This window comes from Hyaena hyaena, unplaced genomic scaffold (genome assembly GCF_003009895.1).
Source record: "Hyaena hyaena isolate Hyena2069 unplaced genomic scaffold, ASM300989v1 scaffold_1913, whole genome shotgun sequence".
Lineage (NCBI taxonomy): Eukaryota > Metazoa > Chordata > Mammalia > Carnivora > Hyaenidae > Hyaena > Hyaena hyaena.
This window is the reverse complement of record NW_024082549.1, coordinates 106216-130812: the sequence shown is the minus strand read 5'-3', so window position 1 is coordinate 130812 and position 24597 is coordinate 106216. Positions and strand designations below refer to the sequence as shown.

Genomic DNA, 24597 nt, shown 5'->3' with positions numbered 1-24597 from the left:
CAATGGTCTATGAACCTGTTTTGATGCTCCTGCCGTCAGCAAAACTTCCTATTGATAACTGTTCTAAAAAAGTTTAAACGATTTTCCTGATAACTCTAAAAACCGCAGAAAAGTAATTGTGCCTGGATGAAGTTAAACACTAATCAGTCGTGGAATATATTTGTTCACTGCTTTGGTGAGCCTCCAGTGATGGGGCTCAGATTCCCGACTTTTCTCAGCCTAAAGTTTTTGATCTTGGGTGTAACACCGTATGCATTATATTTTGATCATTTTCCCAGTCTAAAAATAGGAATTAGTCATTGGGAAAAAGATTTCTTTTGTTTCGCCTTTACTTCTGGCGGATTCTAATGCCTCAACGTTAGCCCTTATTTTAGTACTGCACACCTGGACACATCACACTGTACAGTATCTGTAGTCAGGCTTTGGAGAATTTGTTTCAATTTACATACAATCCTCCAAATCCTCAGGCGAGCTAGATGTGAAATCTGATCCTGCCTCGTCTCCCCAGCAGGATCTTCTTTCGCTGTCGGTGCTAACAGCCAAGGGCTCCAAGGATTTCCCCCCGCCCCCGCCACCTCTCCCCGGGAGGCGCGGCGGGGCTAAGGAGTCGGGAAAAGGGGAGACTGCGGGGCTGGCTGCGCTGAAGATTTACAATGTACTTCTTGCAGGCGGCTCAGCAACCCCCTCTGTGGCTGTGGGTGTCTGGTGTGACAGAGCGGAGAAAAGCTCTCTAATCTCCCAGTGCCTGCCTCTGCCGCTCAGCCGCTCCCCTCCCTCCCGCCTTCCCTGCCTCCTCGCGCTCTCTCGCTCTCTCCTTTGCCTTTCTCCGGGAGTTTTCAGTCCCCGAATGCAGCCAGAGTAGCCTTGGCAATCTGGACCTGGAGACTGTGTATACACACACACACACACACACACACACACACACACAGGCACACACGCGCACACACATGCACACGCACTCGCACACAAGCACTCCGGCTCTCCCCACGGGGATACAGAGCAACCCCGGAGCTTCATCTACCTGAAGGGGATGGCCCGATCGGACACTTCTTGCTCACTTGTCATCTCCGGAGGTCAGAGCAACGTCGGAACGAGGGAGGCTCTCCGTCCGGTCTGCAACCTCACGCCGTTTGCCGCCACCGCTGCTTAAAGTGTCCAGGGTGGAGGAGAAGGCTCCTTCAGGGGGGATTCCCGGCGCAGCTCTGCGGCCCTGGGACTTCGCCCGCCCGGTTCACCCCGCTCTCTTCTTCCCCGGCCAGCCGCTCGCCCCCGGCTGCGGAGTGCATGGCTCAGGCGCCGCCGCCGCCGCGAGCACAGCCCACCCAGAGGACTGAACGCCACCGCTGGAGTGCGGAGAGAGCGCGGAAGCCCTAACTTCCCTCTCCATCGCTCCCAGTCCTTTCTAGCAGAGGACCCGTTGGAAGGCTCCCGCAGAAAGGCGGGCGAGAGCGGGGCGCAGGGGAGGGCGAGCCGGGAGCCGCAGGCGCACAGGGGCGGGGGCAGCATGCGCCCCGGCTCCCCGCGCCGGCCTGAGAAGTAGCGCGCGGTGGGGCGAGCGAGACGCTCCCTAAGTTGGGCGCGTCCCAGAGCTCGCAGCCCCGCGCCTCGGCCGCCGGGGTCCGGAGAGAGGCGGGGCTGATGGGGGGCGCCCGGGCTGCAGTCGCCTGCGGCCAGAATCCGTCTTAAAAGAACCCGGGCCGGCGTCTCCAGGGTCCCAGCTGGCGTCGCGCCCTCGGCCCGCGTGCGCTTTCTGATGCCTGCGCTGGCGGTGGCCCGGGTGGCCCGCTCGCGGGGGGTGACGGAGGGGGCGGGGGGGGAGGAGGAGGAGGCAGTGTGATGGCCCTGGACGGCGAGCGGGGGGAGCAGGAGGAGGAGAAGAAAAAGAAGAAGAAGAAAAAGAAGAGGAAGAAGAAGAAGGAGGAGGAGGAGGGGGCTGAGAAGAGCAGCTCACCCGGCGCTGCCACCATGGGGGAGGACGCCGCCGCGCTCCGGGCCGGCGGCAGGGGGCTCCCGGACCCGTGGACGGACTCGGTGGGGGGGCGACCCCGCACCACCGAGCGCCACATCACGGTGCACAAGCGGCTCGTGCTGGCCTTCGCCGTGTCCATCGTGGCGCTGCTCGCGGTCACCATGCTCGCGGTCCTGCTCAGCTTGCGCTTCGACGAGTGCGGAGCCAGCGCCGCGCCGGGCGCCGACGGCGGTCCGGCCGGCTTCCCGGCGCGCGGCGGCAACGCCAGCCTTCCGGGGTCGGCCCGGCGCAACCACCACGCCGGCGGGGACTCCTCGCAGCCCGAGGAAGGCGGGGAGGCCACCCCGGGGACCCCGTCAGCCCAGCCGCCGTCGGAGGAGGAGCGGGAGCAGTGGCAGCCGTGGACGCAGCTGCGCCTGTCGGGCCACCTGAAGCCGCTGCACTACAATCTGATGCTCACCGCCTTCATGGAGAACTTCACCTTCTCCGGGGAGGTCAACGTGGAGATCGCGTGCCGGAACGCCACCCGCTACGTCGTGCTGCACGCCTCCCGGGTGGCGGTCGAGAAGGTGCAGGTGGCCGAGGACCGGGTGGCAGGGGCTGTCCCGGTGGCCGGCTTTTTCCTCTACCCGCAAACCCAGGTCTTGGTGGTGGTGCTGAACAGGACCTTGGACGCGCAGCGGAATTACAACCTGAAGATCATCTACAACGCCCTGATCGAGAACGAGCTCTTGGGCTTCTTCCGCAGCTCCTACGTGCTCCACGGGGAGAGAAGGTAGGGAGGGAGGCGGTGCCCGGCGCCGCCCCACCCAGCCGGGCTGCTCTAGGGGCTGGGCGGCCGGCGACCCCAGGGACCTGGCTGGCTTCTGAGACCCGAAGAGCAAAGGGTGGGGGAAGGAAGCGTAAGGTGGGATAGGACCATCACCCAGAGCCCTTGGGATCTCGCAGATGCCCGGGCTTTCACTGCTGCGAACTCCACAGACTCACTCACCGGGGCCAAACAATGAATGCCACCCCCTCCTTAGTCTGAAGCCCCCACCCCTCAAAGTTCCGTAGCCAGCGGCGCGCTGCTAAGGAGCTAAGAAGCCAGCTCTTCTTAAAGGGTAGTGTGAAATTTGAGCGATACCAGAGTGGCATCAAAAGCCTGCCAAGATACCGTCCAGGGAAGATCATGAGGGCCAAAGGCCGGGCACATTCAAGTAAGAGGTCAGCGCAGGGCAAAATCCCTCCCCCGCCCCCAACATGCCCACCTCCCCTATTATCTGACAGGCCCAGAGTAGAGAGTGAGTTTTGGCTGCTTAAAGTTTTCCAAAACTGGAAGTTGAGATTCACAGGTCCAGGTGACAGAGTAAGGGGGAGGCTGACAGGTGTCCGGGGCAGGCTGCCATGGTCCATGCCAGCGAGAAATTTCCTTGCAAGTGCTGCCAGCTGTCTCTTAACACAGAGTGACTCCAGTTTTTTTGTGTGTGGTTGTTCTTGAGTTACTGCCTCTGGAAATGACTCCAGTGATGAAAAGAGGGAAAGCTAGCGTCAGTCTCAAATGCCTTGTTAATGAGTGCCTTTGATGCTTCTTAGATTTGGGCAGTCTTTTATTCTTTATTTTTTTGAGAGGCTGTGGGGCTTTTCATCACTTGTTTAGAGCTCAGACTTTGGAGTCAAACAAAAGTGGGTTCGAATCCCAGATACAACTGTAGATGTGGTGAAGGCTTGAAGAAGCTGATGAATCTGTCACCAGTTGCTGACAATGACTACCTTTAGTGCTTATCCAGCTATGTATGTTAACTGACTTCTACAAGAATCCTATGGAAAAGGTGCCATTGAGGACACTTTTCTGTCTTATAGATAGGGAAATGGAAGCACAGAGAAGTCAAGTCATTTGTCACATTGTGAGCTGACAAAGCAGGGATTTAGACCAAGCAGTTTGACTCCAGAGCCCAGACTTTTAGTTTTAATTTGATGATAGTAATAGTAATTCTCTACTCATAGGATTGTTGCAGGTGTCCATGAGCAAATGCATTGAAAAGCACTTAACCCATACCTAGGCATAGAGAGTTTATTATGAGTGTCCTGTGGTAGTAAGCATTCAAACATATTGTTGGATGAATAAACAAGCGATTCTTGCTGTTTGCCCTAATCCATTGCATTTAGAATAACTTTGATTAATTAATTGCACGACTAGAGGGCCAGCAAATAACCAAAATAAACTTAAGAAACCGACAATCTTAGAAGTAGAAGCAGGTTGGAGATTAGCAATGATGTCCCTCGCAGAGCCTCCCCGGTTCTCAAATGATTTTCACAACAGCAGAAAACTGAGGCTCAGAGCAGCCCAGGGTGCTTGAGATCAGCAAGCTTGTCAGTGGAGAGGTAGGACTTGTACTTTGGTTTTCTGATGGGCCAGGGCTCATGGTATTGGTGAACTCACAGAAGTTGTCATTATATTGGAGACTGGGAAATTTCACTGTGTTGTAGGAAAGACACAAAAGTTTTATTATTTATAGAGTGCTATGAAGTAACCTCAGATAAATTTTCCAATGTTTTAGTAGCTGTGTGATAGCTAAAGCCTTCTATAAGTGAATGTATAAATTATTCACTTTCAAACTCCTACAATCAGATGTGGATAATTTCAACCCTCTTCCACCACTTCCTTCAACATATTCTGAACAATACAGATTAAATATATTTTTTAAAACCCTCAATCATATCAGATATGGGGGGAAAGGCATATAAGGGAAATTTGCATGTTCTGTTTGGAAACAAGCTTATGTTGAAATGTCCATAGTGGGAGTTGCATATCATTACTGATAACTCTTGTTCTAGTGAAATAAATACTTCCCACAAATCCTGTTTTTTTTGAGCCATGCCAAAGTATATTTGGTGGAACTGAGCTTGTTTTGGTCAGTGCTTTCAAATTAATAGGACTCTTAAAAAGACCAGATGTTTCTGCTTGACCCTTAGCTGATTCCTTGTCCCCCTAGTGCATATTTGTGTTCAAACTCTCTCCCAATTTTCTCCCAAAGATGTAAATGACTTGGTTGAAAGTTTAACCCAGTGTGCATGTGGCTAAACTCTGTATCCCAATAGAAAATCAGGAGTCAGTACTTCTTGAGCTCTCAGGATGGTTATTTTCTAAACAGCAGCTTAGAGAAATTCCTTGTTACTCTTTACGTTTTTTTTTCCCTTCAATACCAGAGTGAATATGATAATTTCTTGAATGTTTATAACTGGAGTTGATATGGGAGAGGCAATCTCTAATAAGCCATTTCACAATTATGTTAATATTACATGTATTAAGCTTTTTTTTTTTTAAATTTTTTGATTGCTGTTACTATGGGTGCTTCGAAACTTTTTAAACATACCAATGTCAGGAACTCAGCCAGGTTTGGACTTTGGTTGGTGATGATTTTGTCCCCCAAATTCTCTGTAATCTGTCATTTTAAAACACACTTTCCAAGAGGACATAGATGCAAATTGTAAATTTTCATTTGATTAATGATGAAATACCTTGATACTTAGTCATAATTTTTGCCAATTCAATTATTGGATAATTTCTGTGACAAAAATAAATACTTATTCTGTGAATGAGGAGTCACAGTGAACAACTAGAGATATTTAAAGAACAATATTACAATTCAGTCCACCTTATTTAGCTTATATGGAAACAAGACCTTAATACCCGGTCAGTCTGGTTCTTTGGTTTTGGTTTACTCCTCAGAGATCTCAGAGAAGGAATTTGGGTGAGGGCAGGAAAATTAGATTTCACTACTGCTATATATCTATGACCCCCAGAAGGTTTTATCCCCCACTAGGTGTTGAATGGGGCCTGGTTTTGTCCTACAGGGAACACTTACCATCCCTAGTTCCCATTCTGCACTGGAGAAGGGTAGAGGATGGACTACTTTTTAAAGCCCAAGGCTCCTCTCCTTTCAGTTGATCATTTGGCTAAAGGGAAAATTCACCACTTGTTGAATATTGAAAGTAAATAAATTCTCTTGGATTTGAAATGTTTGCACATGTCAGTAAGTTATCTCCATTAGGCAGAACACATACTCATTTTTTCCCTCAAGTTGGTGCATGGCAGGCAGGCAGATAAAAAGGGTGTGTATTTATGCCATAGTTTCCTATAGTAGAATATACTTGCTTAGAATTAGGTATATGTTCATTTACCTGAAGTAATTGCCACTTTCGGGTAGCCAGATGGCAAGCATATCCGTGTTCAAAGTAGGGTACCTTATTTAGAACCAGATGGTTGGACTGAAAGAGGAAATTTACTCAAAATAAATGAATATTTTATTCACTTTCAAAAGGGAGACTATTTTTCTTTGACAAACTTTGATTGGGTCTGTACCATGCCACAGTTACAGAAGACAAAATGAAAATAAGTGGTCTTTTTCTCTAAAGGATTATTTAAGGAGAAATCATGATCTCCAAGTAAAATTGGAAAATAACACTGTGGTTCTCAAGAGAATTGCAAAAAACTCTTTTGCAGAAATCTTGTGGAGAGACTAGAAGACTTTATGGAGAGGAATTTGATCTTTTGTGGTATTAGTGTACATGACACATAGTATTCTGGACTGAATTAATAAGCTTGATACTTAATAAAAACAAGAAAACCACCACATTGCTTTTATATTGAAAGCAACCTCATTTCTCCCATTCACTCTGGTGAGGAGCTATCTTTACAGGAGCAAGCTGGAGTTCATGTCTCTTTGCTCCTCTGTAGAAGGCTCTGAAGTGAAAAAATTGTAAAAAACCATTTCTTTCTGTGAAAAAAAATTTTTATGATTCCTTAATGGACCTAGCTCATTGCTTTTCTGTCAGGCACACATAACCATATGGCCAACCCGAGTCCAATGCTGGATTTTGGTCACAATTCAGAATGCTACCAATAGACTTAATCTGTGAAAATAGTTTTACACGTCTTTGTTCAGTTAATAATGCAGTTAGGTATGAAAATCCATACAATTGGTGTTTACCTTGATGATTTTTCCATGATGCCATCTGATTTGATTACCCTGGATAGTAATCAAATATATACTTTCTCTGAAAGAGTTAATTAGTTTTTATTTATTCAAAGTACTCTGAAGCCTAAACAGGGCCTATCTGCTCTGGATCTCTTTTGAACAAGATGGACCTGTGACTGTTTTTCTGGTATTTGTTTGGTTTACATAGCATGTTTATTTCCTCAAACCAGTCCTCACCAATGGGATGGGAATGTGCTTGAGGCAATAGTATAGGGTGATGGTTTAGGTTTGCTGAGAATGGGGACATTTGTCCATGTGATGACAAGAATAGAACTCCTTTAAGCACATCTGCAAAGAATGGTATAAAAGGAGCAAGGAAGAAATGATTAATCTTTAATACGTAAATGTTTTACAGTCTGTGAGGAAGGGTGTTCCTCATCACCCCATGTTCATTCTCCCACCGGCCAGCAATGACAATCGTCATCACTGTCAAAGTGATCAACTTCCTTTTACTTGTTTGTCCGTTACATGCTTTCAGATTTGCAACAGTGCCTGGGTTCCTCCAGAGTTCTTCAGAGTTCCATGTCATTCTGATTTTTGCTACTAGAGAGTGGATGGTGTCTCCAGCAAGTAGACTCTCACTACGCTGAGTGGGTGAATATAAAGATAAAAGATACTCCTCACTCTTCTCAGTTTCCTGGCCAATCTGGAATGATTCACGTGGCCACAATGGATGGTGGTGTTAGGAATAAGATTGGCAAGATAAGGTGGGGCTGAATTGGGGTGAGGGGCCCCATGCTTACCCCTCCTGACTTCCCTGCTCAGTTACTGAAAAAAATGAGTGGCTGGGTGGTTTAGGAAGCTCTAGCACTGGTTCAGAGATGGAGTGAATTGATCCCTCCGAGTGTAGACCTACGTTCACTTGCAGGGTGAAGTTTTAGTTTAATTATTCAGATCTTTCCCTGTGACTACGCAGCTGAAAAAAAAAATCAGAGGACTGGATAGAAAAAGAATGAAGTTTAAAGGTTATCACTTTTGGTTGCTTTTTACTTCTTCCAAGAATAGTTTCAAGCCACTTTTGGTTGTGTTGCTGGATGGAAAAGATGTGTGTGTGTGTGTGTTTAGTGTGTTCAGGGACTCTGCAACCAGGGTGCCTGGGTTCATGGCCTGATTCTGCTATTTATTAGCAAAGCTAGCTTTATGACCTTGGCCACATTTCCTAATTGTTCTGTGTCTGGTGTCCTCATCTGGAAAATGGGGATAATGATACCCTATTTTACAGGGTTATTGTGAGGATTACATAAGTTAAGCATTTAGAGCAGTATCTGACAAACGGTAAGCACTTCCGTGGGTATTAATACTATTATATCATTCTATGACTGGAGATCTATTATTTGCATTGGTACAAGGTCATATAGGGTCAATATTCTTACCTTGGGGTTTCCCCTTACTAGCAAGACAGGGAAGAGGTCATCCTTGTGGACATTGCATCCACTGCTCTTTGTTTCACTCTGCAAGCAACATTCAAAACACAGGGAGAGGAGAAAGCAGAGCCTTTCCACCATGAAGAAGAGAGTAAAGAGAAGCGCTGTGGTATTGCCCAGCTAGAGAAACCCCATGCTTGGTCCAGACACGATGAGACGGAGAGGACCGAGAGAGCAGGAGGAGAATAAGGAAACCAAAGGAACGGACACCTCTCTGATTATGGCACTGCTGTCCATCAGCAATGAGAATAACAGAGGTCAGGGGGTTGCCTTCCTTGTCACTGGAAGTTGGCATATCAAATAGTAAAACCCCAAGTACCAAGGGAAAGGTACACCAGTCATTAGCTATTGTTCCCAAGACTTTGAGTTCTGACACTATCAGTATTTTATAATACTTACATAATGCTTTGCCTCCTCCTGATATTAAACAAATGAATTTCAGACACTAGTTTATTTATGCTTATGAGAACCTAATATTATGGCTCACAAAGGTAATTTTAGTGCATTCATAATACTCTTCATCAATGGTGATCGAGCACTCAGGACTCATTTTTGATAAGAGTATTTAGTACATAAATAGGAAAACAATTATGAATATTGTGCTCTGTTTTTATAACACGATTATTCACATATGCACCACTTCCTCCATACATATTGCTGGCATTATTGCATTATGTTTTTAGTTTACTAGAATGGTTATTTAAAAAAAATAGATTACACGCTTGCTTATAGCACTGAATATTCAGCAGGAGTACTTTTCTTCTGAAATGGCAGAGGTTTAATGACTCATTGAAGTACATAAAAACACACAGTCTAAACAACGACCCATTTTGGCTTAAAATGTTTTGTCATTGAGTAATAATTTGCATTTTGATTAACAACCTTAACTTTAAATGGGACATGTGTAACTTCCATGACCTTGTCACTGAGTCCATTTACTGCAAACAGTTGAATAGTAACTAGATGTTGTTCCATTAGAACTTTTTGTTAGATCTTGGGAGTTTTTATCATCAATCTGAAACTCTTGCAACACCAGGCAGATTGCTATTGTGATGGAAGCAAGTTCAAAGATCACTTTTTCACTGCTGTATGTGTGGTATGCATAAATGTGGTCCAAGTGGAAACCTCTCCAATAGGGCATGCCATTTGTGAGGTTCTCTTGGTTTTGGTGGGCTCCACAGAGAAAAGCCATGAATCAATCTGAATGCTAACAATGTCATGCAAATGTTGGTTTCCTCTGCATATTTTAACTTTATGAAAAGGCAAACTGAAAATAATGGAACAGAAATTGTTTTGTATCACATACAGCAATTTGTTGGCAATATCAACCAACGTTAATGCATTACTTCTGCTGAGTCTTATCATAATGACTTGACACAAGTAGCTTGCCTAGTGAACTTCCGCAGAAATAAGAAGAAATCAATTCTCTGTATCCTTCAGAAGCAACACAGAACTTTATGCCCTCCTCAGCTCAACCAAAATGTCAAATAGGCAAGTTGTTAAGAAATAAAGTAATTTATTTTAGAAGTGAATTAAAATACATGTATATTATTTATGTTTTTCTAGTTATGCTAAAGTGACATTCTTGGAATGGTGCTTCTAGATGTCACTTTTGGAAGTGGAACTTTTTATGGTAATAGATTCATTAAAAAATAAAAACGATTTTGTTTAAAGAAGCAGGAGAAAAACCGAAAACGAACTACTTGTCCCTATTACCTTCGGCTTCCTGCTGTTTTATATTACTTCTTGCTGCATTTGCGTACATGTTTCGGATCCATACTGTATTAAAATGTTTTCTATTTTTAATTATATTTTTGTATTTCTCCTATCTGGTGTCCTGCTACCAACTTAAACTTACTTCGAATTTACTCAAAACCCAAATTCATTATTTTCTACTCCAATCACCTTCTTTAAAGGCCTCTCTGCTGTTTTTAATGTCAGTAAGCAGAAAAGACGTCTCACTTCCACCAGTCGAAGGCAACCCTAAAATACATACAATGAAGACAGAATTCTATTTTTGAAATCCATCAGAACCTGTTTTTGTTGAGGGTACTAAGCCTTGAACTAGGTCTCTTTGTTAGACAGGACAATATCAAGGGTGAGAGAGGTGTTAGAGATGGACCAGCAATGCCGAGACCTGATAAAATGAGAATCTGTAAGAGAACAGACAGCTCACTAACTTAATAAGTGAGTCGATACTTTTTTTAAAGGCTTATTTCTGTGCAGCTTAGCGTCAACTTGCTCACTTCACCAGCTGCTTCTGACCTTTAAAATACTAGCCAGACTTTAAGATCAATTCTTAGGCTTCTTCCTCCATAAAGTCTCTTCAGTTCTTAAAAAGCTGGTGGTTCTTCACTGGGTAAATTTTGCCCTGCCCACCCCCCACCCCCCATACTGTTGCAATGTCTGGATACATTTTGGTTGTCACAACTGGTTGGGAAATGCTACTGGCATCTAGTGGTAGAGGCCCTGGATGCTGTTCAACATTTTAAAGTGTAGAGGACAGCCCCCCAAAAAGAATAATTATCCAACTTTAAATTCAGTGGTGGCAAGATTGAGAAGCCTTGCTTCAGGACAATGTAATTTCTTCATACATTTTCCTTCTTTGTCATGGCTTTTTGTATAATACCTGTTTAGGCATTTGTTTAATTTCTTTTATTAGAGTATAAGCTCCTTGAGGGAATGATGTATATGTATTTTTCTCTTTCTTTACAGTATTGAACAGTCAAGAACGATGATTAAGAGAAGCAAATGCATTATAGAGCTTGTAGTAAAAAGCTATTTAGTGGTAGTGTTAATTTACCGTTAAAAATATCTCATCGAATAGAGAGAATATTTTATTTCTGAATTTTGAACAGTTATAGGATCTCGAGCTTGGAAAAGACCTAAAAAGTAATCTCATCCAACTGTTCTTCTTCACCAAGGGACTTCTTTTGATTTTCTAAATACTGAATTGAAATTCCATTGCAATCGTCCTCAGTTGCCAGACTGTGAAATTGGTATTTCCTCATTTAGACATTATCAGAATATATGGTGGCCCTCTGTGCATAGATATATACTGTGTGTGTGTATTCATTAAGAATATTAATTGCAGGAAAAGTCACTAGATGATCTTTATATCCCTTTCCATCCTGAGAATCAGTGGTTTAAATTGCTTGCTTTACTAACATATTTACATAGTATGTAAGGTGAAAAGAGGCTGTACAACGTGATTCTTCTGTATAAATATTTGGTTTATTAAATTTCTCATTAACCCAGAGGTATTTAATCTTCTACATCTAATAAATTCCTACCCATTAATTGCTTAATGCCAAACATACCTTTGATTTTTACTTAATGACTGATATATTCTAATTGTGTCCCCTCTGTTGAACTCTGGTAGAACTTTCCCCCCAATATTGTTACTGTTTTTTATGTATATGTATATATATTTTTCTTTTCAGTTAGATTGCAAAGACCTTAAGGGCAAAAGTGGTTATATTTTTTAAAAAATCCTACCACGTACTTAATATAGTGAAAAGCTCATACACAGCAGACCACGTCTATTTGTTCGGTGGTGCAATTGGAGTTCTCAGATACTTGAAAGTTAAAAAGGAACACTTTTTCATCATATGAAATCCTGTACATAAATTTTAAATGGCTCAGGAGAGAAATATCAAACTCAGTGGACATTTCAATTAATAAGATGGAAAGACAAGATAAGAGAACATTATGTAGGACAAAAGCACATGGAGAGAAGTTGTAAATGGGTATATTTTAACTAAAAGGTACCGACATTTCATTAAAGAAAAGTGTATTACTGTCAATAGAAAACCGTAAGGAAAAATATTAACATAGTACGTGCAAATTTGGAAAGAAGAAACTTTGTTACCAATAGTTGAATTAAAACATTATTTATAAATTATGGCTAATGATTCATTTTACTGTATTTGAAATTCAATTATTTTTTACTCAGATGCAGAAAATGTGACTGCTAGACACAGCTATGTACTGATTGCTAGTATAAACTGTGGACAAATCACTTAACCCTACTGGAACTACTATTTCCTTTTAGAAATTTATGAAAACTGGACAATTTGTTTCTAAGATTGCTTCCAACTTTAACCTTATATTCTTCTGAAACTTGTAGTTAAAACTTTCTCATATATTATATCATTTTATCATCTTGACAGTTTTGGATGGAAGGCCTAGAAAACATTATTATTTTCCTTCTACTAATGAAAATATAGGCTCAGGAATTACCGAAGCCTGCTCTGTAGTGACCCAGTATTGTTTCCAAGATAACTCCTAAGAATCCTCTCTGAGACTAAGTATATAATTAATCTTTAAAATGTCTTATTTTTCTCCATTTCAAAACTAAGTTTAAAAAAAGTAGGCTGTCAGTAAGCTTCATAATGTTAAAATGGTATAAACTTTTACATCTGATGGTTGAGCTAGGGAGAGCCAATAAGATTCAATGCACATATCAACTATTAATTGGAAGTAGCTGCCTCAAGTGCTATGCTAAGAATAATTTTGAAGCGAAGTTTGGGCTCAGTGGGAAATGAGCCATGCTGGATTAACCATGAACACTGTAGAGAATGGAGAGAGGAGTGGTGGAAGAACAACTTATAGGGGAAAGGGCCTTTTGTATATTTTCTTAGTGTTGATTTTTGAGAGAGAGAAACAGAACATGAGTGGGGGAAGGACAGAGAGAGAGAGAGAGAGAGGGACACATAGAATCCAAAGCAGGCTCCAGGCTCTGAGCTGTCATCAGAGAGCCCGATGTGGGGCTTGAACTCACAAACTGTGAGACTGTGACCTGAGCTGAAATTGGACGCTTAACAAACTAAGCCACCCAGTCACCTCAGGAAAGAGCCTTTTAAAGAAATGAGTTCAGTACTCAGTAATGTTTTATGAAGAATCTGATATTGAATTGCCTTATATTGAGTTTATAAGTTTTATAGTAGTATCAGAAAAGTTTAATTGACTCATGTCATGAATGTTTTCATAAATAATGGTCTCCTTTTTTAAAAGAGTGTGCTTAGTTTGAGTATTTTCATTTGTAACTGTAACTGTGAAAGAACGTAGAGGGTGCTTCTAGTTAGGGTTTTAATGGATACAACTTTGCAGCTTGATCTGAAAACTTCAAGGTACTTTATATATATATATATACACATATTCACACATTGCCATGTTTATGATGTAGATATTTATTATATTAACATAATAATATCAGGGGCGCCTGGGTGGCTTAGTCGGTTAAGCGGCCGACTTTCGCTTGGGTCATGATCTCACAGTTCGTGGGTTCGAGCCCCGCGTCGGGCTCTGTGCTGACTGCCAGCTCAGAGCCTGGAGCCTGTTTCAGTCTGTGACTCCCTCTCTCTCTGACCCTCCTCTGCTCACCCTGTCTCTCTCTCTCTCCTATAAATAAATAAAAACATTAAAAAAATAAATTTAACATAATAATATCAAAGTTATAATTTATGTAATAAATATATGGGTAGTAAAAATTAATATTCTCTGGATTATTCAATATAAACACGTGTTAAAACACTCCAAGTAAAGTTAAAGATATTGTGAATCAGAGGCTGCCTTTTATTGGCTGGGGCTGCCATTTATTAACTGTCTGATGGTTGCTCTTCATATTTCACAGTGATAGGTGCTCTACACCCTTCTCCTATAAAAAGTATTGTACACTTTACAATGCTTTTTAAAAGTTAGGCTTGATTATTTCCTTTCAAGCAATGAACATCTACACCTTAGGGAAATTTAGTAATCATCCAAGATGATATGGTTGAGAATGTTGTGAATCCAGAATTTCAACCATCTTTTGTCAGGTTTCAAAGTTTCCTTAACAAAATCAGATCACGTCTTGCTGAAATTTGAAGGCACAGATGTTTCCAATTGATGGTCTATATTCTCCGTGTATCTGATGACAATATCAGATTTTTGGTTTCACTGTCTTTACTTCTATAGCTTTAGAAGAGAAAATGGGGGCAAATAAAAAAGAGAACCATTATTTCCCAGTATTTGCCAATGTGATGCCAATAAGTTGTTTTTCTATAAAGTATCTTATTTTGTCAAAAAAGTACTGGTCTGGGTTTAGAGACTTTATTTTAACTGAGACAAAAACTTCCCTGAAAGAATTTTATTGTTGGGGAAATATACATGAATTGTCCTTTCATGCTATTCATGCACTTAAGTTTGGTTCAGAAGAAGTACCTTGTGATTCGGTAAAAATATATTGTTTTATCAGCAGAAGCATATAAAATGGGCATAACTTAACTCAAGCCATAAATGTAACTGAGAATGTCATTTTCTTTTTTCCAGGTTCCTTGGTGTTACTCAGTTTTCACCTACACATGCCAGAAAGGCATTTCCTTGTTTTGACGAGCCAATATACAAGGCTACTTTCAAAATTAGCATCAAGCATCAAGCAACTTATTTATCTTTATCCAATATGCCAGTGGAAACTTCCGTGTTTGAGGAAGATGGATGGGTTACGGATCACTTTTCACAGACCCCTCTCATGTCTACATATTATTTAGCCTGGGCAATTTGCAACTTCACATACAAAGAAACTACCACCAAGAGTGGGGTTGCAGTAAGTATTTTAACCTTAAATATGTTTTTAGATAATGTACACACTGTATAGTAATCTAATTTTTTAATTAACAATTAATCACTTTTATCCTCTTTAGATCTTATATAGCTAAATTCTTTTGTTAACTGTTGGGGGGGGGGAAATTATCTTCCTGGTTTCAAAGAGTCAGAGAGTACTGTCTCTTTTATACCCAGCCCTTTTATCTCTTTCACCACCTCTCCCACCTCCACCATCCCTGTCCTTCTTCATCTTCCGAGTATTTCTTAAACATCTATTGTTTGTTTTGGGAAGTTGCTTGTCATTACTTATATGCCTGGGAAAGCTGTGGCTTTTTATTGTGAAATGTTTCAAATATCCAGAAAATGGAAAGAGTAATATAATAAACTCGACATGCCTACTTGCCGGCTCTAGAGAATCTGAATATTTTGCGATCTTTGCTCTACTCTTATTTCGTTTTTGGAAGGGTAAAACATTTTGGATAGAGTTGAAGTCCTCTGTGTACACCTGCCTGACCTCATTGCCTTGCTTCCTCCTTTAGAGATAACTCCTGTCCTGAGTTTGATGTTTGCCATTTCTGTGCATGTTATCATACAGTTATCAAGTATGTGTGTATATATATATATATATTCTTATGTATATAGATGCTGTGCTTTAAAATTTTATGTAAGTGGTTTATATTATAAATACCATTCTGCAACTTATTTTTATTTCATTTTAGTTTTTACCTATGTTTTTGTGGTTTATCTGAATAGAATGGTTGAGTGAAGACATCAAAATTTGTCATCTTCCTGTAGATAAACATTTTAATTTTTCTGGTTTTCAAAGATGAACAGCAATGCTCAGTGAATATTTTGAACATGAATTCTTCTGCCAATGTGCTAGAATTTCTGTAGGGTATAAGGCTTCTCTTAGCCTGTAGCACCCAAGTGTATAGAAATACGTTCTTAGGAGAGCATGATATATAGGAAGCCTGGAGAATTCATGCTCTGCATTTAATTTATAAAAAGAATCAATGGGACTCTGTGTGATAACTATCATTTGTGACAGCATGGTGGTCTAAGCATTTTTTGCATGCTGTTGTATTGCACTAGTCAGGCCAGGTCAGGCCACGCTGAATTAACAACTTCCTCCTCATTTCAATGGCTTACACGATAAATATGCATCTGTTTTAATTTTTATGTCACCCCTACAACAAGGTATTATGATTCTGTTTTTCTGGATGAATAAAGTAAATGAGGTTTAAAGAGATTAAGTAGCTTACCCAGAGTCAAAAAGTAAACAAGGGGTAGAGCTGTAAGACAAACTTTTGTTGGTCTGATCCCAAATTTTGGGCTTTCCCTCCATGTGTCTTAGGAACTCCATTTCATCATATCAGCTGTAGGTCTGTGAAAGAATTCAAGTAACGATTCTCCCTATCCACTGGCCATTGTATTCAGTATTGCTCAAATGTAACAAAAGAAGTGAATAGAAATCTATATTCTTATTCTGTAGGAAGTTCACAGGTCTATAACAACCTAAACTTTGAAAACTGGCTTTCATGGTTATTTTCAATCTACATCACAGTGGACACTATTTAAAAAATAAAATCAGCCTGCATAAAAAATTAATGCCATTATTGAAGAACTGCATATAGTGAGTTAATCTACATAATCATTAAAATTAGGTCTAAATGCTGGCTTTAGAGGGCCAAAAGACATTTTTTACTCTTTTGGATTCATACTCATTTGTTATGTTGAGTTCCTCTGATGTTTGTTGATGTCTCCTATGGATACTTCAAGGCTGTGCGTGCTGGACCACACACAGAAAAGGAACACCGAGACATCTCATTTACTTTGACGTCTTCAAAACTTGATGATTGGCTTGCTGTGCATCAGTTCGCAGCATCGGGCACACTGGAACTGTGTTTTTCTAGTATGTTTTCTTTAAAGCATCTTAGAAGTATTCTCAGCCCTACACAATTAAGCTTGTTGCTAAGTGACCCATATTTAAAACCAGACACACTCTAATTACTTAGATGTGACTTTTATTAGAGTTAAGAATCCAAGTAATTAGTAAACATTTTAAAATTCCTACTTAATAATTTTTATGTAAAAAAGATAAAACATGCTACCAGAGAGCATCAAAAGGTCAACCGAAATAAAATTTTAGATTATATAGTCTAAAAATACTAAGGATAATAAAAAGGAAAACAAAATTGCCATTGGGAGCCCTTATTTATCAACTATGGAAATACAGTTTAAAACCTGCTTCTTTTTTTTCTGTCACCCCTTGGATATCCATTCTATTTTATTTTCACTGCATGAAGGAAAATAAGCACATAGGAATAACATTTCTGAACTCTTAACAGCTGGAAGGAGTAGAAGTTTAGCCTTAGGATCTTGAGTGTGGGATGGTCATGTGAGGTCCATGTGGTCATTTTGGATCAGAACCTGATGCAGTTTTCTTTGAGATATGAAACAGTAACTCGAGTAGCATCTTAATCATTTACAGCTGAATCTTTTTTTTTTTTTTTTTACAAATAGTTTATTGTCAAATTAGTTTCCACATAACACTCAGTGCTCATCCCCACAAGTGTCCTCCTCCATGCCCATCCGCCCCTCCCCCCCACATCCATCAGTCCTCAGTTTTTGTCAGCATTCAAGAGTTCTCTCATGGTTTGCCTCTCTCCCTTTCCCCCACCATTTCCGCCCTTCTTCTCCCCCTTGTTCCTCCGTCAAGTTCCTCCTAATCCTCCTATACATGCAAACATATGATATTTGTCCTTCTCTTCCTGACTTATTTCGCTCAGCATCACACCCTCAAGGTCCATCCATGTTGCTACACATGGCCAGATTTCATTTTTTCTCATTGCCATGTAGTATTCCATGGTATAGATAAACCACATCTTCTTGATCCATTCGTCCATTGATGGACACTTAGGCTCTTTCCATGTTTTGGCTATTGTGGAGAGTGCTGCTATGAACATTGGGGTACATGTGCTCCTATGCCTCAGCTTTTCTGTATCCCTTGGGTAAATTCCTAGCAGTGCTATTGCTGGGTCATAGGGGAGTTCTATTGTTAGTTTCCTGAGGAACCTCCACACTGTTTTCCAGAGGGGCTGTACCAGTTTACATTCCCACCAACAGTGTAGGAGGGTGCCCGTTTCTCCACATCCTCGCCAGCATCTTGAGTTCTCTGATTTGCTCATTTTAGCCACTCTGACTGGCGTGAGGTGGTATCTCAGTGTGGTTTTGATTTGTATTTCCCTGATGAGGAGGGATGCTGAGCATCGTTTCATGTGTCTGTTGGCCATCTGGATGTCCTCTTTGGAGAAGTGTCTGTTCATGTCTTCTGCCCATTTCTTCACTGGGTTGTTTGTTTTTCGGGCGTGTAGTTTGGTGAGTTCCTTATAGATTCTGGATATTAACCCTTTATCTGATATGTCATTTGCAACTATCTTTTCCCATTCCGTTGGTTGCCAATTAATTTTCTGGGTTGTTTCCTTGGCTGTGCAGAAGCTTTTAATCTTGATGAGGTCCCAACAGTTTATTTTTGCTCTTGATTCCCTTGCTTTTGGGGATGTGTCAAGTAAGAAGTTGCTGCGGTGGAGGTCAAGGAGGTTGTTTCCTGCTTTCTCCTCTAGGGTGTTGATAGTTTCCTGTCTCACGTTCAGGTCCTTCATCCATTTTGAATTGATTTTTGTGCATGGTGTGAGAAAATGATCTAGTTTCATTCTGCTGCATGTTGCTGTCCAATTCTCCCAACACCATCTGTTACAAAGGCTGTCTTTTTTCCATTGGATATTCTTTCCTGCTTTGTCAAAGATCAGTTGGCTGTATACTTTTGGGTCCACTTCTGAGTTCTCAATTCTGTTCCATTGGTCTATGGGTCTGTTTTTGTGCCAATACCATACTGTCTTGATGATGACAGCTTTGTAGTAGAGGTTAAAGTCTGGGATGGTGATACCTCCCGTTTTGGTTTTATTTTTCAGTATTACTTTGGCTATTCGGGGTCTTTTGTGGTTCCATACAAATTTTTGGATAGTTTGTTCTAGTTTTGAGAAGTATGCTGGTGCAATTTTGATTGGAATTGCATTGAATGTGTAGAGTGCTTTAGGTAGTAATGACATCTTAACTATATTTATTCTTCCTATCCATGAGCATGGAATGTTTTTCCATTTCTTTGTGTCTTCTTCAATTTCCTTCATAAGTTTTCTATAGTTTTCATCATACAGATCTCTTGTATCCTTGGTTAGGTTTATTCCGAGGTATTTTATGGTTTTTTGTGCAATTGTGAATGGGAACAGTTTCTTGATTTCTCTTTCTGTTGCTTCATCATTGGTGTATAAAAATGCAACCGATTTCTGTACGTTGATTTTGTACCCTGCAACTTGGCTCAATTCTTGGATCAGTTCTAGTAGGCTTCTGGTGGAGTCTGTCGGGTTTTCGATGTAGAGTATCATGTCATCTGCGAAGAGTGAAAGTTTGACTTCCTCTTTGCCAATTCTGATGCCTTTGATTTCCTTTTGTTGTCTGATGGCTGATGCTAGGACTTCCAGCACTATGTTAAACAACAGTGGTGAGAGTGGACATCCCTGTCGTGTTCCTGATCTCAGGGGGAAAGCTCTCAGTTTTTCCCCGTTGAGGATGATGTTAGCTGAAGGCTTCTCATGGATGGCTTTGATGATGTTTAAGTAGGTTCCTTCTATCCCAACTTTCTCGAGAGTCTTTATTAAGAAGGGATGCTGTATTTTGTCAAATGCTTTTTCTGCATCTATTGACAGGATCATATGGTTTTTATCTTTTCTTTTATTGATATGATTTATTACATTGATTGATTTGCAAATGTTGAACCAGCCCTGTAACCCAGGAATGAATCCCACTTGATCTTGGTGGATGATTCTTTTCATATGCTGCGTTTACAGCTGAATCTTAACAGTGCCTCAAGTGTGATATTTGAAGTATCATCATTTACTTCTCAAGGGCTCTGCACTTTGCAAGGCACTATCCTAATTAGAAAGGTAAAAGACTCTTAAGATCCCTCCAGTACATTGGTCGCATGTGTATCTTTAAGATGGAATCCATGCTGTTAGACATCTTTCTTTACCCATCTCCAAAATGGCTTAACATTTTTTATTTAATTGTTAAAATTTAAAAATGGAAAGACTGCACCTAAAATTATTTCTGGCTTCTTTTGAAAAATGGGAAGATCTTGTGACATTGGGCTTACTTCCCACTTGGCAATAATTGTTCACTCATTTATTCCTTCAACAAATATCTACTGATTGAGTGTCGGGTTCTAGGCTCAGTGATTTAGGCTTTGGTGATATAGCACCAAACCTAGCAACAAAGTTCCTATTCTCAGGGAACTTACATTCTAATGTGCAGAGAGTGACAATAAACAAATAATTGTATATCAGGTGGTATTATTTGTTATGAAGAAAATCAATGTGCTGTAGCTGGTTGGTGGATGACTCATTTACATGGCGCATTTGCTTCCCATTGTAACCTAATCGAGACCACTTTTTTCTTCTGTGCCATGTCAGTTTCACTATTGTATATTACCTGCTTTCATTCTGTAGGCATTTGGAGTGTCAGCCCTTGTCTATGGACATAATTCAAGAGAGTAGCCAAGGAATATGCATCAGCAAAGCAATACATTCACTAATTGTGAATTGGTGATACTGGAATTCACTAACTGAGATGCAAGTTGTAGAAAATAAGTTCAAGACCATCTAGAAGAGGGAGAAATTGCTAAGGTTAGAATCTAATGATGTGGTTCATGGAAGAGATAGGATTTAATATGACCCTGAAAGATAGTTTGGTCTTAGAGAAGCAGATGATGTGTGCATATAATCCTTGGTAGGAAATGTTAACTAAGAAAAGACAAAGAGGTAGGCATATGTACAGGATGTATAAGAAGATAGTGTATGGTTATTATGGTCATAAACATCACAACTTTTGCTCCATTCTAATGGTTACAGGTAGGCCACTAAAAATGGTTTGATTTGCTGGAAGAGGGCATATATCCGACTTCTTGATTTGGAATGTCAGAGAAGTGTAGACATAGTTTAAAATCAGTAATGTCTTCTCTCTGGCCACAAATTATTTATATTCTTCCCACATAAAAAAATACACTCACCAATAAGTCTCATTGCAGTACACTATTAGGCTAAAATCTGAGGTCCAGGATCTCAACAGCTAATTTAGGTCTAGGTATAGATGAGACTATTTGGGTTTGGTTTCTTGGGCATACTCTGAAGACCTGTTAACTAAAGAGACATGTTATCTATCTTCTCTCCTCCAACAGACAGTGGTAAGATGGGAATATGATTATTTCTGTGGAACTTTCTGTTTGAGACTGGAGAAAATGGGAGGACACACAGCAGTTGCTGGCCCATAGCAGTTCTTAAATCCAACTGGGAACATGTTGGCAATTTTAAAATTATGGCTCAATGCTGTTCCTTGTGAATTGTCCTTTTTGGCAGTTGGTCCATCATTTGGACTCTTAGTTTTACTTTTTAAGACATCTTTTCTTTTTAAGTGAAATATTAGTTGGTGTTTGAAATTGAATAACTTTCTTGATTGCTTCCTATCAGTAAAAAGCTGGGGGTCCAAAGGCCTATTTTTCTTTTTTTCTTTTTCTTCTTTCTTTCATAGTTTATTGTCAAGTTGGTTTCCAAATAACACCCAGTCCTCATCCCAACAAGTGCTCTCCACCATGCCTATCACCCCTTTCCCCTCTCCCCCACCCCCATCAACCCTCAGTTTGTTCTCAGTATTCAAAAGTCTCTCATGGTTTGCCTCCCTCCCTCTCCCCAACTATTTTTCCCTTTTTCCTCCTTCATGGTCCTCTGTTAAGTTCCTCCTAATCCATCTATAAGTGAAAGCATATGGTATTTGTCTTTCTGTGCCTGACTTATTTTGCTCAGCATTAACACCCTCGTTTTCAAACCACATTGCTACAAATGGCCAGATTTCATTCTTTCTCATTGCCATGTAGTATTCCATTGTATAGATAAACCACATCTTCTTGATCCATTCATCTGATGATGGACACTTATGCTCTTTCCATGTTTTGGCTATTGTTGATAGTGCTGCTATGAACATTGGGGTTCATGTGCCCCTATGCATCAGCACTCCTGTGTCCCTTGGGTAAATTCCTAGCAGTGCTATTGCTGGGTTATAGGGGAGTTCTATTGTTAATTTTTTGAGGAATCTCCACACTGTTTTCCAGAGGGGCTGCACCAGTTTACATTCCCACCAACAATGTAGGAGGGTGCCTGTTTCTCCACATCCTTGCCAGCATCTAGAGTTCTCTGATTTTTTCATTTTAGCCACTCTGACTGGTATGAGGTGGTGTCTCAGTGTGGTTTTGATCTGCATTTCCCTGATGAGGAGGGATGCTGAGCATCGTTTCATGTGTCTGTGGGCCATCTGGATGTCCTCTTTGGAGAAGTGTCTGTTCATGTCTTCTGCCCATTTCTTCACCGGATCATTTGTTTTTCGAGTGTGGAGTTTAGTGAGTTCCTTATTGATTCTGGAGACTAGCCCTTTATCTGATATGTCATTTGCAACTATCTTTTCTCATTCTGTTGGTTGCTTATTAGGTTTATTGATTGTTTCCCTTCAAAGGCCTATTTTTCTTTTGTATTGGTTCTGTTCTTTAAGTCAAAAAATATTTTTTTAAACTTGATTTATAGTGTATCAAGTTACATCTATTCCATTAGACAAAACTATACCACAGGTCTCTTTAATATGAGCCTTTGTTTATTCTGAGGCTTTGCACATTAATTCTCATAACATTCTTGGATGTTCTATTACTGAACGGAGGCTTATAAGGCATACCCTTAGGTCCTTAGAAAAATTTGTCTTGGGGCACCTGCATGTCTCAGTTGGTTGAGTGACTAATTCTTGATTTCAACTCAGGTCATGATCTCATGGTCATGGAATGGAGCCCTGCATCAGGCTCCACACTCAGCTGAGTGTGTGTGTGTGTGTGTGTGTGTGTGTGTGTGTATGTGTTAGCACATGCATGTGCTCTCTCTCTCTCTCTCTTTCTCAAAATAAGTAAATAAGCTTTAAAAAAAAGTTTAAGACTTTTGTCTTTTTGAAGAGGCTTGAGGAACATCACTTTAAAAGTGTCTGAGATCTTAACAGTTTCTCAAGTCATATCCTTGGCTTTATCTTTAGATCACGTTTTTGTAACAGTGACCTGTATTTCCCCTCCCAGAGTCCATTTCTTACTTTGAGAATCTTTTCCCACCCAGAGAGGCTGAAAGGAGAAAGAGTTCTAATTTCAAGCTCAGTAAGTTCTAGCTCTTTCCTATTCCAAATTTTGCTTGGAAACCGAACAGTTTGTTCTTTAGCTCATCTCTCCAGGTTTGGATTTTTTATGGCCAGAGAGAAGAAGCTGGTGGCACTTTCAGTATTATGCTTGAAAGTCTTCTTAGCTAGAAAATATAGTTCAATAGTTATATTGCTTATTTTCTGTAGCATTACAGGTAGTAGTGTTGCCAGACTTTCTTCTACTGCATATCAGAGGCCCCCTTTCCTTCAGCTTCCAATACCACTTACCTTAACATCCTTCAAGGTGTCACCAACACCTTCCTTAAAACTCATAAAGCTTCTGTGGCAGGATATTCTCAAGTATCTTTCACTTTTATCCACAGCCCAATCCCAAAGCCAATGCCACATGTTTTAAGTCTTTTGCTATGGCTGCGCCCTACTTCCAGGTACTGAAATTGGTCCCAATTGATATAGCTAAATTAGAAATCACTTTGAAACTTAGCAATGAAAAAACAACCAGTTCTTATGCCCATGGATTCTTGGGGTCCTAAGTATGGACAGTATAGAGCAGTGGAGGACTCATCTCTGCTCTACAGTGTCTCAGCTAGAAGGGCTTGATGGTGGGAATGACTTGACAGCTGAGGACCAGAATTATCTGGGGGCATCTTTACTGAATGTCTTTACTTGATGTTGGCTGTTTCTCGGCCCTCAGTGGGGGCTCTCCTCTGGAGCATCCATGAGTGGTCTCTCCATGTGATCTGAGTTACCTTTGCAGCATGGTGGCCTAATGTTGTCAAACCTGTTACTGATTGTTCAGGCCGCAAAAGGTGAGTGTACCAAGAGATTTGCACTGCCTGTTCACTTCATTATAAATGGTTACATAGATTGTATTAGTCACAATTATTTTTTTAATTTTCATCTTCCTTTTAGGAAGGCAGAAGCTATATTACCCAGCCTAAGAAGTTAAACAGTGTTACTTTTAGTGCACTGGGTTAGTGACAAACTTTGGTTGGCTCAGATTCTAGCAAGGGGAATATAGACTTCATCTTTCAATTGGAGTAGTGCCAAAGAATTTACAGACTCATTTGAAACATCACAGTTGTTATATGTGTTTCAGAAGATTATGTTTATAAAATCATAAGCACAGTGCCTGACACATTTTGCTCTGATGATGACAATTAAATTGATGATATATCTTAGAAGGGAGTAGGAATATATAAATTTGAGAGATAGATGAAAACTAGATTATGAAAGAGCTTGATGCCTGGCTAGGTTTTAAGATTTTGTTCAGTTAACAATAAGAGCTGCTGAAAATTTAAGGGGCCCCTGG

The 24597-nt window shown here is 40.9% G+C and overlaps 1 protein-coding gene across 1 annotated transcript in view; it reads left to right on the top strand.

Annotated features, from left to right (window-relative positions):
- Positions 1-1836: 1836 nt before the first annotated feature.
- The window catches only part of LOC120226943 (thyrotropin-releasing hormone-degrading ectoenzyme-like), a gene marked incomplete at its 3' end in the record, with an annotated part of 110300 nt that continues 87539 nt past the window's right edge, over positions 1837-24597 (top strand). The window contains exons 1-2 of the mRNA XM_039225114.1: positions 1837-2744; positions 14727-15000. Coding sequence (XP_039081045.1) covers positions 1837-2744; positions 14727-15000 — 1182 coding nt within the window. The remainder of the gene's footprint in view (positions 2745-14726; positions 15001-24597) is intronic.